Raw genomic sequence first — 14,666 nt, 5'->3', positions numbered from 1 at the left:
GGAGAATGATTTTAAATTTTGAGTTATCTGGAAGAATAAATGTAAGACTAGGTAAGCAAAAGAATAATAAAATGAGTGGGAATTTTTTTGGGCAGACATTAAAATAGCCCACATCTAAGTGGTTTGGGTTACAGATGATTTTCATTTTCCTTTGTACTTTTCTGATTTTCCAAAATTACAATGTCAATTTCATTTAAAAAGGAAAAAAATTATATATATAATTGCATATATTTTTAAGTCTTAATGTGACTGCATATTTGATATCTTTAAATGCTCAAAGTTGTTTTATGCTTTATGTGAAGGTAAATTATATGAAGTAATTTTTATTAGCATTATGGTAGTAAAATTCCCAGTTTATAAGCTTGTGTAGGTTTTTTGGATTAGTTTGATCTGTGTCAGAAATTTAATTTTAATTTCTCTGAATATTAAGTGGTGGGTTTCAGCAGGCTAAATTGAAGAGTTGAAAATCTCAGAGCTATGACTGATTCAAGCAAGACTTGGAATTCACCAAATGGCTGGATAATCTGATGTTTACCTGTTGTGATCTTTATTGCATGTGAAAACACCTGGTTTTCCTAAGACGGAGAAAGAGAAGTTCTTTGTCCTTTAAAGGGAAAAATCGTAATTGAATATTTGAGGGTTTTTTTAGGTCATAGTGATGGTGCGTACACAGAAGATTTAGGTGTATAGGGTTTTTAAACCTCTCTGTGGGTGGGTTCCCCCCTCCCCCGCCAAGGAATTTTAGATTTTAATATTAGTATATAGTCGGATCTGCCTCTGGATGGTGTGGGCTTGGTCCTTTCACACTTACTATTTTAATTTGGGGTTCTTCCCTTATTTTGATAACTTTAACTTTCATAGGAAAATCAGTCGCCTATATGCCTTATGCTGAGGTCAGACGTGCCCTAGAGCAGGAAACACAGATGCACAATACCGCAGCAAGGTCAGCCTCACCGTGTAGGCTCTCTCCAAGAGAAGCCAGTAAAGCCACTCTGCAGCCTGGTATGAGTGCAGCCCGCTCTAGTGTCCCTCCAGGTAAATATTATTCCTCTGCGCAGTGGCTGCTGGCCATCTCCCTGCAGATGCGAGACATGGGGGGGTGTGATCTCGTGAATGAACTGCCTTTCCCGGACACATCCTTCCTGTTTCAGAAATATTTTCTTGTTTCTCTGCATCCCATCGTCAGTTCTATTCAGTTGAGATTCACTGGGCCCCCGGGGAATTTTGTTCCTACATGCGTACCGTGACACTGACTGGCTTTCAAGAGTCCATATACTTCGAGAAAATCTTTAGATCCCCTCCCTGACACAAGAAATCCCGGTCTGTGAGAGCCAGAGTCAGTAAATGTCTCTCTAAGTATGCACGACGTAGAGAGGTGTGCAGCTGGCGGTCAGCTGTGTGTGCGCGTTCTCCCCAGTGGTACCATGAGCTGCCCCTAAAAAGCAGGTCCAGCGAGGGACGGCGAGATAGAGATTATGAAAGACAGTCACTTGCCTGTGCTCAGCAGAGATCGTTTGAAATGAACATCAGCTTGAAAGCTCTGGTTTGACAGGGAGTTGAATATTTCAACCTCACAAATACCATGTGTGACCTGAATATGTATATGGGTTTAATTCAAGTTGAAAGAGAAATTCAAAATAGAAGTGTTCCTCCTCAGCCTCATCTTGCAACTTAAAATTCAATGTGTGATATAAAAATTCAGGAATGACTGAGATAGAGTGTTGCAAACTACGAAACTGACGATTTTAAATCATTTTTCTTTCCCCTCCCCTTAAAAGTCCTGCAGCCTGCTCCACATCAAGTGATAACGAACCTCCCTGAAGCGGTTCGCCTTCCCACAACTCGACCCACCAGGCCACCTCCGCCTCTCATCCCATCATCCAAAACCACAGTGGCTTCGGAGAAACCATCTTTTATCCTGGGAGGCTCCATCTCACAGGTAAAATGCCTTCCCTGCCCAGGAAATTTCTGTTGAGTATTGCTTTGGTAAAAGTTCTCCCTTTTTGTCACTAATATGTCAGGATTAATAAATAAAAATCCATCTGTGTGTGAAAAGATGATGACCAAAAAATAGGGCAGTCATTATCTTCCATGCCGCACACAGGAAGTTTGTGTGAGTTGGGTGCCCGAACTGAGTGCCCGCGGCACACCGTCTGGCTTGACTTAGGCACTTCTGTGCTCTGAGGTACAGTTAGCCTAGATCCTAGAGGAGTTTTTTCAAGTACTAGAGTATGTGTTGACTATTGAAAGGCTCTAAATATTAAATCGTGGTTGATTGATAAACCCCAGTTCATTCTGACTTTGGCCATTATAACTTTCTTTTTCCCCCTCTGGTGCATTGCTATCTACATCCATAACATATATCTAAATACGGTCTTATTTTAATGGTTGAGAAGTTTTGACTGATGTGCGCGACCAGCAGGGAGCACTCTCCTGTCGGCTGATGAACCATCGCATCACTTCCGAAGGTTCTCTTAGCGCCTTCTGCCTGAAGCAGCCCCTGGTTTGCTTCCTGTTGGCACAGATCAGTTTTGCCTTTCATATAACTGATCTCAAACAGTGTGTACTCTTCCGTGTCCGTCCTCTTGAACTTAGCGTAATGGCTGTAGGGATTCATACAGGTTTTGTGTAATCAGTAGTTTTCTTTTTTTATTGCCGAATGCTGCTGCGCAATGGGAACACATGCCGGTTTGTAAACCGCATTCTCATTAGTGGAAGCCAGAGCTGTTTCTGGCTTTGGGTTGTAGTGAACAAATCAGGCACGAACATTCTCGTACTGGCTCCTTATAGACATTTGTTTTTATTTCTCTTGTGTAATCAACCCCGGAGAGAGGACTTGCTCGATAATATGTGTGTTTTACTTCATAATTTCCCACAGTGGGTCCACTGCCACCCGGAATGTAAGCCTTCATGTTGCTTCATTTGCTCTTGGCAGTCTTTTTTATTTTCGTCATATTTCATTGTGGCATTTAGTTTGCATTTCCCTGGCAGCAAATGAGGTCGAGCCCTGTTTTATATGCGTATTGCTCATTTATACATCTGATGGCGAATTGACTATCATTATCTGTTTTCATTGGTTTTTTTGGTTATTAGATTGCAGAAGTTCTTTACGTATTGTGGATGAAAGGTCTCAGTTATATATTAAAATATTTTTTCTGTGGCTTGTGTGTTTTGTTACTCGTGTGTTTTGATGAACAGAAATTTTAAATTTTGATGAAATGTTTATGTAAATTTTTTCTCTTATTCTCTAAGAAATCTTTGCTTCATGGTTGTGGGGATATTCTTGTGTTTTCTTCTGAAAGGTTTATAGTTTGGGCTTTTACGTGTAGGTCGGTGGTCACGTGAAATTAAGTTTTGTGTGCAGCCTGAGGTCGGGATCAGCATTCATTTATCCTTTTGGGTTTGCAGTTCCAGTAACACCAGTTAAAAAGTCTTTTCTTTCTCCATTTGATCAGTTTGGTGCCTTTGTCAAAAATGATTTGGCTCTGTGTTCGGTCTCTCTCTGGACTATCTGTTCTGTTCAGTTCATCTACTTGCCCATAGTTTTGTCAGCACCACAGTTGTGATTATTGCAGCTTTATGGTAAGTCTTGAAATCATGTGGTAGGAGTCATGTAAGGGCTTTTATTTTTTAAGATCACTTTGGCTCTTCAATGACTTTGGCATTTCCATATAAATTATAAATGTCAGCTTTTAACAAAAATTCTGCTGGGATTATGGTAAAAGATTGCATTAAATCTATAGATTATTTTGTGTTAGAAAGGAAGGTCTTTTTTTTTCTTTTAAAGATTTTATTTATTTATTTGAGAGAGAGCATGAGAGGGGAAAATGTCAGTTTGGGGGGGAAGCACCCCCCACTCCCGGAGCTGGGAGCCCGATTCGGGACTCTGTCTCGAGACTCTGGGACCATGACCTGAGCCGAAAGCAGTTGCTTAACCAACTGAGCCACCCAGGCGCCCTAGAAATGATCTTAAGAATATTGAGTCTTCTGTAATCCATGAACATGTTTATATTTCCATTAATTTAGGTCTTTAATTTATCTCAACAGTATTAAATAGTTTTCACTGTAGATGTTTTGTTAGATGTATTTATGTTTTTATAAATATTATTTTTTAAAATTTCATTTTCCAGTTCTTACGGGTATATAAAAAAAAAAGTTGACTCTTCAATCTTCACTTTATCTCCTGCAGTGTTTACTTCTTTGCTTCTTGTTTTGTTTTTGTTTTTTTGGAAGGAGAGTAGATTTCTTAGGATTTTCTATGTGAGCATGTCATCTGCAAATCAAGGTAGTTTTACCTCTTCCTTTCCAGTCCTAGTGCCTTTTCTTTTTCTTGTTTTATTGAGCTGGCTAAGGTAGAACTTTTAGTACTGTGTTTATTTTCTTTTTCTTTTTCTTTTTCTTTTTTTTTTTTTTTAAGATTTTTTATTTATTTATTTGACAGAGAGATCACAAGCAGGCAGAGAGGCAGGCAGAGAGAGAGAGGAGGAAGCAGGCTCCCTGCTGAGCAGAGAGCCCGATGCGGGGCTCGATCCCAGGACTCTGAGATCATGACCTGAGCCGAAGGCAGCAGCTTAACCCACTGAGCCACCCAGGCGCCCCTATTTTCTTTTTAAAGATTTATTTGAGATAAAGATATTTATTTGAGAGAGAGAACAGGGAGGGAGGAGGGAGAGGGAGAGAGCAAATCTTAAGTAGGCTCCCTGCCGAGCAAAGAGCTAGGAGCCTGATGTGGGGCTCCATCAGCCCAATGTGGGGCTTGATCCCACAACCCTGAAATCATGACCTGAGCTGAAATCAAGAGTCAGATGTTTAACCAACTGAGCCACCCAGGTGCCCCATAGTACAATCTTTAAAAGAAGTGGTAAAGAGGATATGCTTTCCTTGTTGCCCATTTTAGGAGGGAGGCATTCAGTATCTTCCTGGTAGGTATGTTAACTGTAGACTTTTCGTAGGTGCCTTCCATCAGATTGAAAAGGCTTCCTTATTTTCTTTTTTTGCTGGGAGTTTGTTTTTTCTATTTTCCTCCAGTTTTTGCACTTTTTAACTTCAGAATTTCTGCACGGTTCTTTTTTTTTATGATTTCTTTTTGTTGATATTCTTTGTATGGGGAAACATCATTTTCATACTTTCATTTAATGCTTTAGACATGATTCCCTGTAGTTTGAACATATTTACAATAACTGATTAATGATATAATGGTCTTTTTCTAGCAAATCTAAAGCCCAGGGACAGTTTTTATTCAGTGCATTTTTCCCCCCATATGTGGGTCATGCTTTCTTCTTTGTTACAATTTTTGGTTAAAAACTGGACATTCTGCACAAGGTGGCAGCTGAGGCAGTCAGATTTTCCTCTCTCCAGAGGAGTCAACTGTTGTTGCTTTTATTTTGTCGATGCTTGCTTTCTAAAGAAGTAACTGCGAAGTCTGTGTTCTGTGACATGTGCGGTTGTTGCTGTCTCTACCTGCTGGCCAGCTAAGGCTTGACAGACTTTGTGGCTGGAATGCTTACGTGTCCCTGTCTTTGCCGAGTGGCTCTTTGTGTGTGTTGGGGCACACCTTCAGCCTTCAGCCTTCAGTCAGGCTGCTGGCAACTCTGCCTTAGTCTTCACTTCCTACTTTTACAGAGCTTTACGGCCCACCAGAGTTGAGAACTTCAGGCCTTCTCTTGTCTGTCCTAGGCATCTGTACAGCCTCACATATTCACGTGGCCTTCCGATTGCTAGGAACATGTTCAAGCCTCCTTTGAACATCTAATTTCTTAGCTTTTCCTCTTAAGGTTTTTGCTTACCCTGTTGTTGCCTGAGTGTTGCCTCAGGCAGTGATGAAGTTAAAGTTTTTGACACTGATTGTTTTTGACAAGCATGCACCTTCTTCCCCACAGGTCCGAAAAGGACAGCCTTGCAAATGGGTCTTCCAGGGAACCATCAGACAAGTCAAATAATGACAGTTATCTGGGAGTGATGCTTTTAAGGAGCTCCAAACCCTCTTCTTTCCCTTCTGATGGCTGCCAGGCTGATGGTTTTCAGCATAATCGAGGACTGTTGATTTTCGGGGCTACCAGTGAGCTTGGTGGGAGCATATGGGAGAGATAGAACAACTTCAGATGCCACAAAACTCACTCTTCTTACGTAGATTTTTTTAGTCTTCTTGAACAAACGCATGCAGATTTCCATAAGCCTTCAGTTAATTTCCAAATTAAAAGGTTGATTCTTACCATTTTTGCTGGTTTTCTGGTTGCTTTTATGGAGGAAAGTTTTCAGAAGTCCCTACTCTGCTGTTTTTACTGTCACTGTCCTATAGCAGTTTTTTGAAGAATAAATATTGTTAATAATAGTAGCTTACATTTTGAGTGTACTGTTAAGTGCTTTGTTTATGTAATTTGTTACCTAATATTAATTATGTGAAATTTATGGCTATTTCAGAAGACCTCTTGCTCCCTTTAAAAATATTTTTAATCTATTAGGAGTTTCTTGCTCTTCCAATACTTGTCCTTAATTTTGGGCAATGGGGGTGTAAATTCTTACAAACAGAAACATGAACATATGTTTATTGTTGACCTTGTGAAAAGACAATATTATTTTAGTCTTCTAAAATTATTTTTAGGGAACACCTGGCACTTATTTGACATCTCATAATCAGACTTCCTACACTCCAGAAGCAGCTAAGCCCTCAGTGGGCTCTATCTCTCTTGGACTGCCGCGGCAGCAGGAATCTGCCAAATCAGGTCAGTGAGTAAAATACTCAAAAGGTTCCTGCACTTGCAGCATCATGGGCAGTAACTCAACACTTGATCTCTTCTTTTTCTCTTGCTTTGGTCCATAGCTACCGTGCCCTACATCAAGCAGGAAGAATTTTCTCCCCGAAGCCAAAACTCGCAGCCTGAAGGTCTCTTGGTCAGGGCACAACACGAAGGAGTGGTCAGAGGTAAACTACGCTGTTTGGCAGAAATATTAAACTTTTGTTCCCAATAAATGTATTAAAATCATTAATATATTTTAATGTTGGGTTTTTAAATTAGAGCCTTTACATTCTAAATTTTTCCTTCTGTATAAAAATAATTCAGGATTTTGAAATTCCATGTTTTAGCAATCCTTTTTAATAATTGTAATATTTTGAAAGTGCATTTCAGTAAAACACAGCTATTCTTCTTATACTGCTGTTTCCTTCTCTTACCCCTCTTCCAAGTAGGGGGTGAGTTTTGTTTGTTTGCAGTGGTAGAAGGTGTAACTTACTCATCATTCTGCTTTCATTCAGGTACCACGGGAGCCATTCAAGAAGGAAGTATAACTCGGGGAACGCCAACCAGCAAAATTTCCATGGAAGGCATCCCGTCCCTGCGGGGCTCCATCACTCAGGTTAGTTGTGATCATTCCTGATGCGCTGGACAGTAGCTAATAAGAAAACTAGAAGTCAGGTCTCAAGAGCTCAGGCTGTTCCAGCAGTATGGCTCTGTGGTTAAGTTGCTCCTTGTTCTGGATTGCAGAACTGGGTCTCAGTGATAATAAACCCAGATCTGTAAATTGTCTGCAGAAGGACATTAATGTCATCATTTTGACCACCAGCTGTATTATCTGTTCTGTGGGTCATTTGAAAAGGTCAGTGATTTGCAAATTGGCAGAACAAGTTGATGCAGCTCTGTCTTCCTGGCAAGGCTTTTTTTTTTTTTTTTTTTTTTTAAAGATTTTATTTATTTATTTGACAGAGAGATAGAGCATGACAGGGAACACAAGCAGGGGGAGTGGAAGAGGGAGAAGCAGGCTCCCTGCCGAGCAGGGGACCTGATGCCGGGCTCCATCCCAGGACCCCAAGATCATGACGTGAGCCAAAGGCAGATGCTTAATGACTGAGCCACCCAGGCACACGCACACACACACACACACACACCCACTGCCCCCACCCCCTGCAAAAGCTCTTACCATGTGTGCAGCTCAAAGAGAAATGGAAAAAAAAGTCATTATAAATTATTTGCTCACTTTTGCCTCTTGTGAAAAAGAAGGTCTGCAGTCCCAGCATGTAAGCCGCCTGGCTAGGGTCTCATGCTAAACTCGAAGATACGGGCGGCATTGATAGAAGCACCGAAAGTCAGATATCTTCTTCCAGTTTCAAGCTCAATAAATTGCCAGTTTTGATTAAGAAAAGTTCCTCCTTGTCCTCCGTTTGACGTTGATTTCAGTTGGAAGTGTAACAGTCCATAGCTTCCTTATTACTGTAGGTCTGGGAAGGAAAATTCTCTTTTGGGAAATCATTGTAAACAGAATCCTGTGGTTTTTGCATGTTGAACCTTGTTCCCTAGGCCAGTGGCTAAAGTTGTGGCTCCCGGGCCAGCACCATTAGGCCTGTAAATGGTCAGGCCCGAGCCCAGACTTCCTGAAGTCTCATCTGTGGGGGCAGGCCCAGCAGGCTGTGTTTACTGCCCTCTAGTGGTTCTGCTGTGGGCCCATCTGAGAACCGTGCCCTGGGGCCTTGCTGGTCAAGTGTAGTCTGTATCCCAGGGATCAGCATTGCTTGGGAGCTTGTTAGGTTAATGCATAAATTTTAGTTCCCACTTCTGACCTATGAATCAGGGTCTCCATTTTAACAAGACCTGGTTTACGGAGTATATGGCCTAGTGACCTAGAGAGTTACATGTGAACTCTACACATCTCTCCTTCTACATTTCACCAAAGTATACATCCTGAAACTAGTCTTCAAAACAAGCAAACACTTTAATAGTAGAGGCAGAAGGGAAATAAATGCCTTATGTGTATTCCCTTTTCTCGTTCGTTTTCACTTTAGTAACCAGGCTGTGGGCACCTGGGTGGCTCATTGGGTTAAAGCCTCAGCCTTCAGCTCAGGTCATGATCCCGGGGTTCTGGGATCGAGCCCCATGTCAGGCTCTCTGCTCAGCGGGAAGCCTGCTTCCGCCTTTTTCTCTCTGCCTGCCTCTCTGCCTACTTGTGATCTCTGTCAAATAAATAAATAAAATCTTTAAAAAAAAAAAAAAAAGAAAAGTTCGTTTGACTCCTACACCTGTCCCCATTTTTAAGTTTTGTGGGGCAGGGTTTAAGGATGAAGTTATAGTATTTCTTTTTATGTTTATAAAACCTTAATGTCTGGGTTCCTCTCGTGTCTTTGTCCTTTCTTCTTTGAAGATATGGATGGATCTGACTCTCAGTGCAGTAGGTTAAGTTTTCTGAGCATCTCGTGTCTCTAAACCTGAATGTTTGTGTTTGATTTGATGGCAGGGTACCCCAGCACTGTCACAGGCCGGCATACCAACTGAGGCGTTGGTGAAGGGATCCATTTCTAGAATGTCCATTGAGGAGAGCAGTCCTGAGAAAGGCAGAGAGGAGGCCGCATCAAAAGGTCATGTTATTTATGAAGGCAAAAGTGGACACATCTTATCCTACGACAGTAAGTATGATGTCTGTACTTAGAAGCCAGTACTGTGTTAGGGATTAGAAACATGGGCTCTGGTTCCCCACATACTTGTTTGGGGAAGTTCATTCAGTGAAAATGATAAACAGTGCAGAGTGTAGTACATTGTTCTGTGAGTGATAACTAACATCAACCGTGGCCAATGGATTTAGCCTAAGAAAAGAATTTTTAACTTCAGTAGAATCACTTTTCTTTTTTTTCTTTCTTTATTTTTAAGATTTTATTTATTATTTGTGAGAGAGAGGGCGTGCAAGAGAGCAAGCACGAGTCGGGGAGAGGCAGAGGCAGAAAGAGAAGCAGGCTCCCCTCTGAGTAGGGAGCCCAGTGCGGGGCTCAATCCCAGGATCCTGGGATCATGACCTGAGCCAAAGGCAGATGCTTAACCACTGACCCACCCAGGCCTCCCCAAGAATTAGGAAGTAGATAATAATCTAATAATCCTGGAAAGAGTATTGAATTTAAATTCTTTTTTTTTTTTTTTTTTTTTAAGATTCTATTTATTTATTTGGCAGAGACACAGCAAGAGAGGGAACGCAAGCAGGGGGAGTGGGAGAGGGGGACTGGGAGAGGGAGAAGCAGGCTTCCCACTGAGCAGGGACCCCGATGTGGGGCTCGATCCCAGGACCCTGGGATCATGACCTGAGCCGAAGGCAGACGCTTAACGACTGAGCCACCCAGGCACGCCGAATTTAAATTTTTAATTTAAATTATTTTAATGTCTGTGTGTGAGCATTTTCTTTAGATGTATTCTTAGGTTATATTTTCTCACTGATGTTACAAGAATGACTCAGTTATGGTTTAAAAAAAAAAAGCCAAGTGAGGGACTGGATATGAGTTCCTGTTTGCAACTGTTTTTGTGATCTGCGGAGTCATTAGTCATGGTTTATCTTTCTCTTTGAATACAAAGATGTAAGGTATGTGAGCACAGAGTGCCTGATGCAAAACACATGGTAACTTTCTTATTTCCTTCCTCCTTTCTTGTTTTAACATTTCTGGCATATGCTGATTTACATTTTGCTTCTGGAGGAAGAAAGTAACGTACATTGCTGAAGCCAGAAATGTAGATGTCATCCTCGACACTTCGTTCTCTTTCCACATCCAGTCAGTCACTAAGCTGTTCCTGTTTTCTTTTCTGAGTTCTCTGCCATCCATCCATTTCTCTGTATTCCCCACTGCCCCCATCATCCTTCATCTGGATAACTGGGCAGCTCCCCCTGATCTCCCCACCTTTGGTCATAACCCATATTCAGAACTATACCTTGTCACTTCCTGCTTGACTCTTCATTGCTTTAAGATCAGTGTAAGCCCCTTACCTTGGCTTGATCCCCCTCCATGATCTGCTACACGCTCCTCTTCCCAAGTGTTCCCTTCCCACTTTTCCCTCGGCCCCCGGCACTGCCTTCCCATGCAGTCTGCCTCCAGCGCCACTCTACACGCTGACCAGGCACTGAGCCCAAGTTCTTTCAATGTCCCACACTGTCTCACCTTGGCGTCTGTGTGCCTGTACCCCCTCTTCCTCCCTTACCTCTGACTTAAGCATCTCGGTTCTCCATTTACACATTACTTCTTGTAGCAGCCTTATTGGGGCCTTTTAAGTGTTAGGTTCCCCTTCTAGCGTTCTCATAGCACATCGTACCTCTCTTTTCATAGTACTGACTATGCTATACATCAGTTCCCTAGTACTTTATTGGTATCCATCGCGACTGGGTAGGTTTCATGAAGGAAGGGACTTAATTTGTTAACCTTATCTGCAAGCCTAGCTTACTTACGCCTGGCACTCAGTTACATTTTAATTAATGAAAAAACTCCATAAATATCATCTATACAGTACTACGTTGTAGGTTGGCTGGCTTTTATATTGTTTTTTATAAGAAAGGACTATGAAACTAAGATAACGGATTTATTGTAGAGTAGGCTTTGGGTTTTGTCTGAGTAATTCTTATTTCTATGTTCTGCAGATATTAAGAATGCCCGAGAAGGCACAAGGAGTCCAAGAACAGCTCACGAAATCAGTTTAAAAAGAAGCTATGAATCAGTGGAAGGAAATATAAAGCAAGGGTTGTCAATGAGGGAGTCTCCTGTGTCAGCCCCGTTGGAGGGTAAAGTGTTTCCAGTGCTTTATTTAGATCCATTTAATTTTGTACAGCAAATTCACATGGTTGGGTTAGGTTGTATTCAATCTCTGTCATGAAATTTGTATTCATACTACTATTATAAATTTGTATTCATATTACTATATAAATGAAACCTGTATCAATATATCATTATATTAATAATATATAATATGATGAAATATATTAGCACTGTAGTAATATGAGCTTATTAATATGTTTAAATTTATATTCATATCTACATACAAAGCAAGTACATGACAGTGGTAGGAAGTAAAAATTAAACATAATTGGTCATATCATAGGTAACTAGTAGAATGCTCGTGTAATTTGTAGACTATTCTGCTAGGATTAAGTGAGTTGAAAAATGTAAAAGTCATTCTGAGAACTTTGCTTTTGTTGTGAGGCAGTTAAAGAGGTGTAACGGAACAAAGACCTGTATTTGAACTCCGGCCGCACTGTTTGCTGGTGAAGTTCACTGGGCGAGTGTAAATGCAGGGACCATAGTTACCGTGTGAGGACTCTAGACAGGTGTCCCAACTTGTGCTGACCGCGCGATAAGCATTCACTACATCATACCCGTAGTTTTATTTTGTTAATGACTCACTTTCTTTAAATCTTAACCTGCTTCAACTGTTTAATGTCAATCTAGGTAAAATACTAAAAACAGGGTAAGGGTTCTTCAATCTCAGAAGTCCTACGTAATTTTCTAAGAGCTGGATTTTCTCCAGTAAAAAAAAAATCCCACTTCCCTTTACTTTAGGGTAATTGCATATGACTTGCATATTTTCATTTATGTATTTTACCTGTTTTTGAGGTACCCATCCTTTGTGTTTGCTCCTTTCTCAGAGGTCGGTTTCAGAGCCAGACAATGATTCTCAAACCCCTCTGTGTGTGTCCTCTCACCTTGAGAAAGAAGCATTGGATTTTAGATGTAGTTTTAAAAGTGTCTTTCCTTATTGATTTATAATAGATGTTTTCTGTGGCTATTTTCTCTTTAGGAAAATGTTTATAAAGGAACAATTATGTCATGTTGGGTACTTCCAACTTTTATTTTTTCCATGATATTCTTCTGAGTAGTTCACAAATTTAAGATGATATTTCTTTCTCCATAGAGATTTTATCAAGAAGTACATACTCTAAGGTCAGTATAAAGTACATGTGAATTGACATTGACATTGTGTTTAATATTTGAATTGCTTTCTTGTCTTGAAAGGGCTGATATGCCGAGCATTACCCAGGGGGAGCCCTCATTCCGACCTCAAAGAAAGGACTGTGCTGTCTGGGTCCATAATGCAGGGTAAACTTTTTGGTTGTTTTGGCTTTTTTTCATGACTGCCTCATTGCAGAGTAGTTTGACATTAATTTGCAGTGTATGAAACCTGCTTTTCAAGTATTTTCCCTTTTGAAATATTAGATATTTAAATCTTGATTTTAACTCTTCTGTTTCCAAGCTATATAATTTGAAGATGATGGTTGCCTAATCTTTGAATATAGAGACATCTTCATTATGTAAGAACCATTCTCTGATTGTGATGAACAGTGTATCAAATCTTGAACCACCTGAAAAAAATGACGACTTATAAATATTTACTTAAGGATGTGTTGTAAATAGAAAATTAGAAACTGCAAGATGACAAGGTATTAATTTTTTTAAATAGAGGAAAAATATGTATCAGCATTTGCTGTTTTAACAATTTTTTTTAACGATTTTATTAATTTATTTGACACAGAGAAAGAGATCACAAGTAGGCAGAGAGAGAGGGGGAAGCAGGCTCCCTGCTGAGCAGAGAGCCTGATGCGGGGTTCGATCCCAGGACCTTGAGATCATGACCTGAGTGGAAGACAGAGGCTTAACCCACTGAGCCACCCAGGCGCCCCTCTATTAACAATTTCCCAGTGTATAGCTCAGTCACATTGTTACGCAACCATTGGCATTATTTTAATAAGCATGTTTCTTGAATTCTTTCTTGAAGGCACACCAAGAGCGACCACAGACAGTTTCGAAGACGGTCTTAAATATCCCAAACAGATTAAAAGGGAGAGTCCTCCCATACGAGCATTTGAAGGTGCCATTACCAAAGGAAAACCATATGACGGCATTACCACCATCAAAGAAATGGGGCGTTCCATTCATGAGATTCCACGGCAAGAAATTTTAACTCAGGAAAGCCGAAAAACTCCAGAAGTGGTCCAGAGCACAAGGCCAATAATCGAGGGTTCCATCTCCCAGGTAACTGTGTCAGGCTGCTTTTTGTCAGCCGTACCCCTTCAGACTGTGATATTCATGGAGCATTTTAGAAAAAGCATGACTAAATAATTACAAGTAGTTCTTACGATGTCAGAGCTTTTGGAAGTGATTGTGAAGGTTGTATGTGTGGTTCATGACTCGTTTTCTTGCGTCCGTATTGTGGAATGTGTATTGTGAGAAAGTGCGCAGCTCTGGATTTGTGAGCGTGTGGCTGAGACACCCAGGCAGAGAGTAGAGATTATTGAAGCAAATTATCACTGCCGTGGGCCAAGCTGACCGGAGATGGCAGGCTCTGCAGATGCCTCGAGCTCCCGATCATGTTTGTTTCTTTTCTTCTAGGGTACACCGATAAAGTTTGACAGCAACTCAGGGCAATCTGCCATCAAACACAATGTCAAATCCTTAATCACGGGGCCCAACAAACTCCCCCGGGGAATGCCTCCCCTGGAAATTGTGCCGGAAAACATAAAGGTGGTAGAGCGGGGAAAATACGAGGACGTGAAAGCAGGCGAGCCGGTGCGTTCCCGACACACGTCGGTGGTGAGCTCTGGCCCCTCCGTCCTCCGGTCAGCGCTTCATGAGGCTCCCAAGGCACAGCTGAGCCCGGGGCTTTACGAGGACAGCAGCGCCCGGCGGACCCCTGTGAGTTACCAGAACACCATGTCCAGAGGCTCGCCTATGATGAGCAGAACGTCTGATGGTATGGTAACTCTTCTGTCCTCCTTTGCTCGTTCTCATTGCGCTTTCCCAGCTCTGGCAAAAAGTTGGTGTCAGAAAAGTCCGTATCAGATTGTTTGCTTTGGTTTGCCACGAGGTCTGTAGGCCGTGCTTGAGACAAGGACTGCGGGGAAGGGGAAGTCTGCTGCACGGAAAGCAGGATGACTGTAGG

General features: G+C 41.4%; 1 protein-coding gene across 18 annotated transcripts in view; it reads left to right on the top strand.

Annotated features, from left to right (window-relative positions):
- Positions 1-14,666, top strand: part of NCOR1 (nuclear receptor corepressor 1) — a 154,367-nt gene that overhangs the window by 111,579 nt on the left and 28,122 nt on the right. For 14 of the 18 annotated variants that reach the window (XM_047709183.1, XM_047709184.1, XM_047709193.1 and 11 more), the window contains 10 exons: positions 862-1,035; positions 1,779-1,939; positions 6,602-6,722; positions 6,821-6,922; positions 7,253-7,353; positions 9,223-9,391; positions 11,374-11,514; positions 12,743-12,826; positions 13,503-13,759; positions 14,117-14,477. In XM_047709183.1, the coding sequence (XP_047565139.1) occupies positions 862-1,035; positions 1,779-1,939; positions 6,602-6,722; positions 6,821-6,922; positions 7,253-7,353; positions 9,223-9,391; positions 11,374-11,514; positions 12,743-12,826; positions 13,503-13,759; positions 14,117-14,477 (1,671 nt within the window). The remainder of the gene's footprint in view (positions 1-861; positions 1,036-1,778; positions 1,940-6,601; positions 6,723-6,820; positions 6,923-7,252; positions 7,354-9,222; positions 9,392-11,373; positions 11,515-12,742; positions 12,827-13,502; positions 13,760-14,116; positions 14,478-14,666) is intronic. The other 4 variants (XM_047709198.1, XM_047709197.1, XM_047709200.1 and 1 more) reach the window with 1 other exon arrangement.

Source organism: Lutra lutra, chromosome 16, assembly GCF_902655055.1.
Source record: "Lutra lutra chromosome 16, mLutLut1.2, whole genome shotgun sequence".
NCBI lineage: Eukaryota > Metazoa > Chordata > Mammalia > Carnivora > Mustelidae > Lutra > Lutra lutra.
Note: the sequence above shows the minus strand (reverse complement) of the source record. Positions and strands in the feature narration are given on the sequence as shown.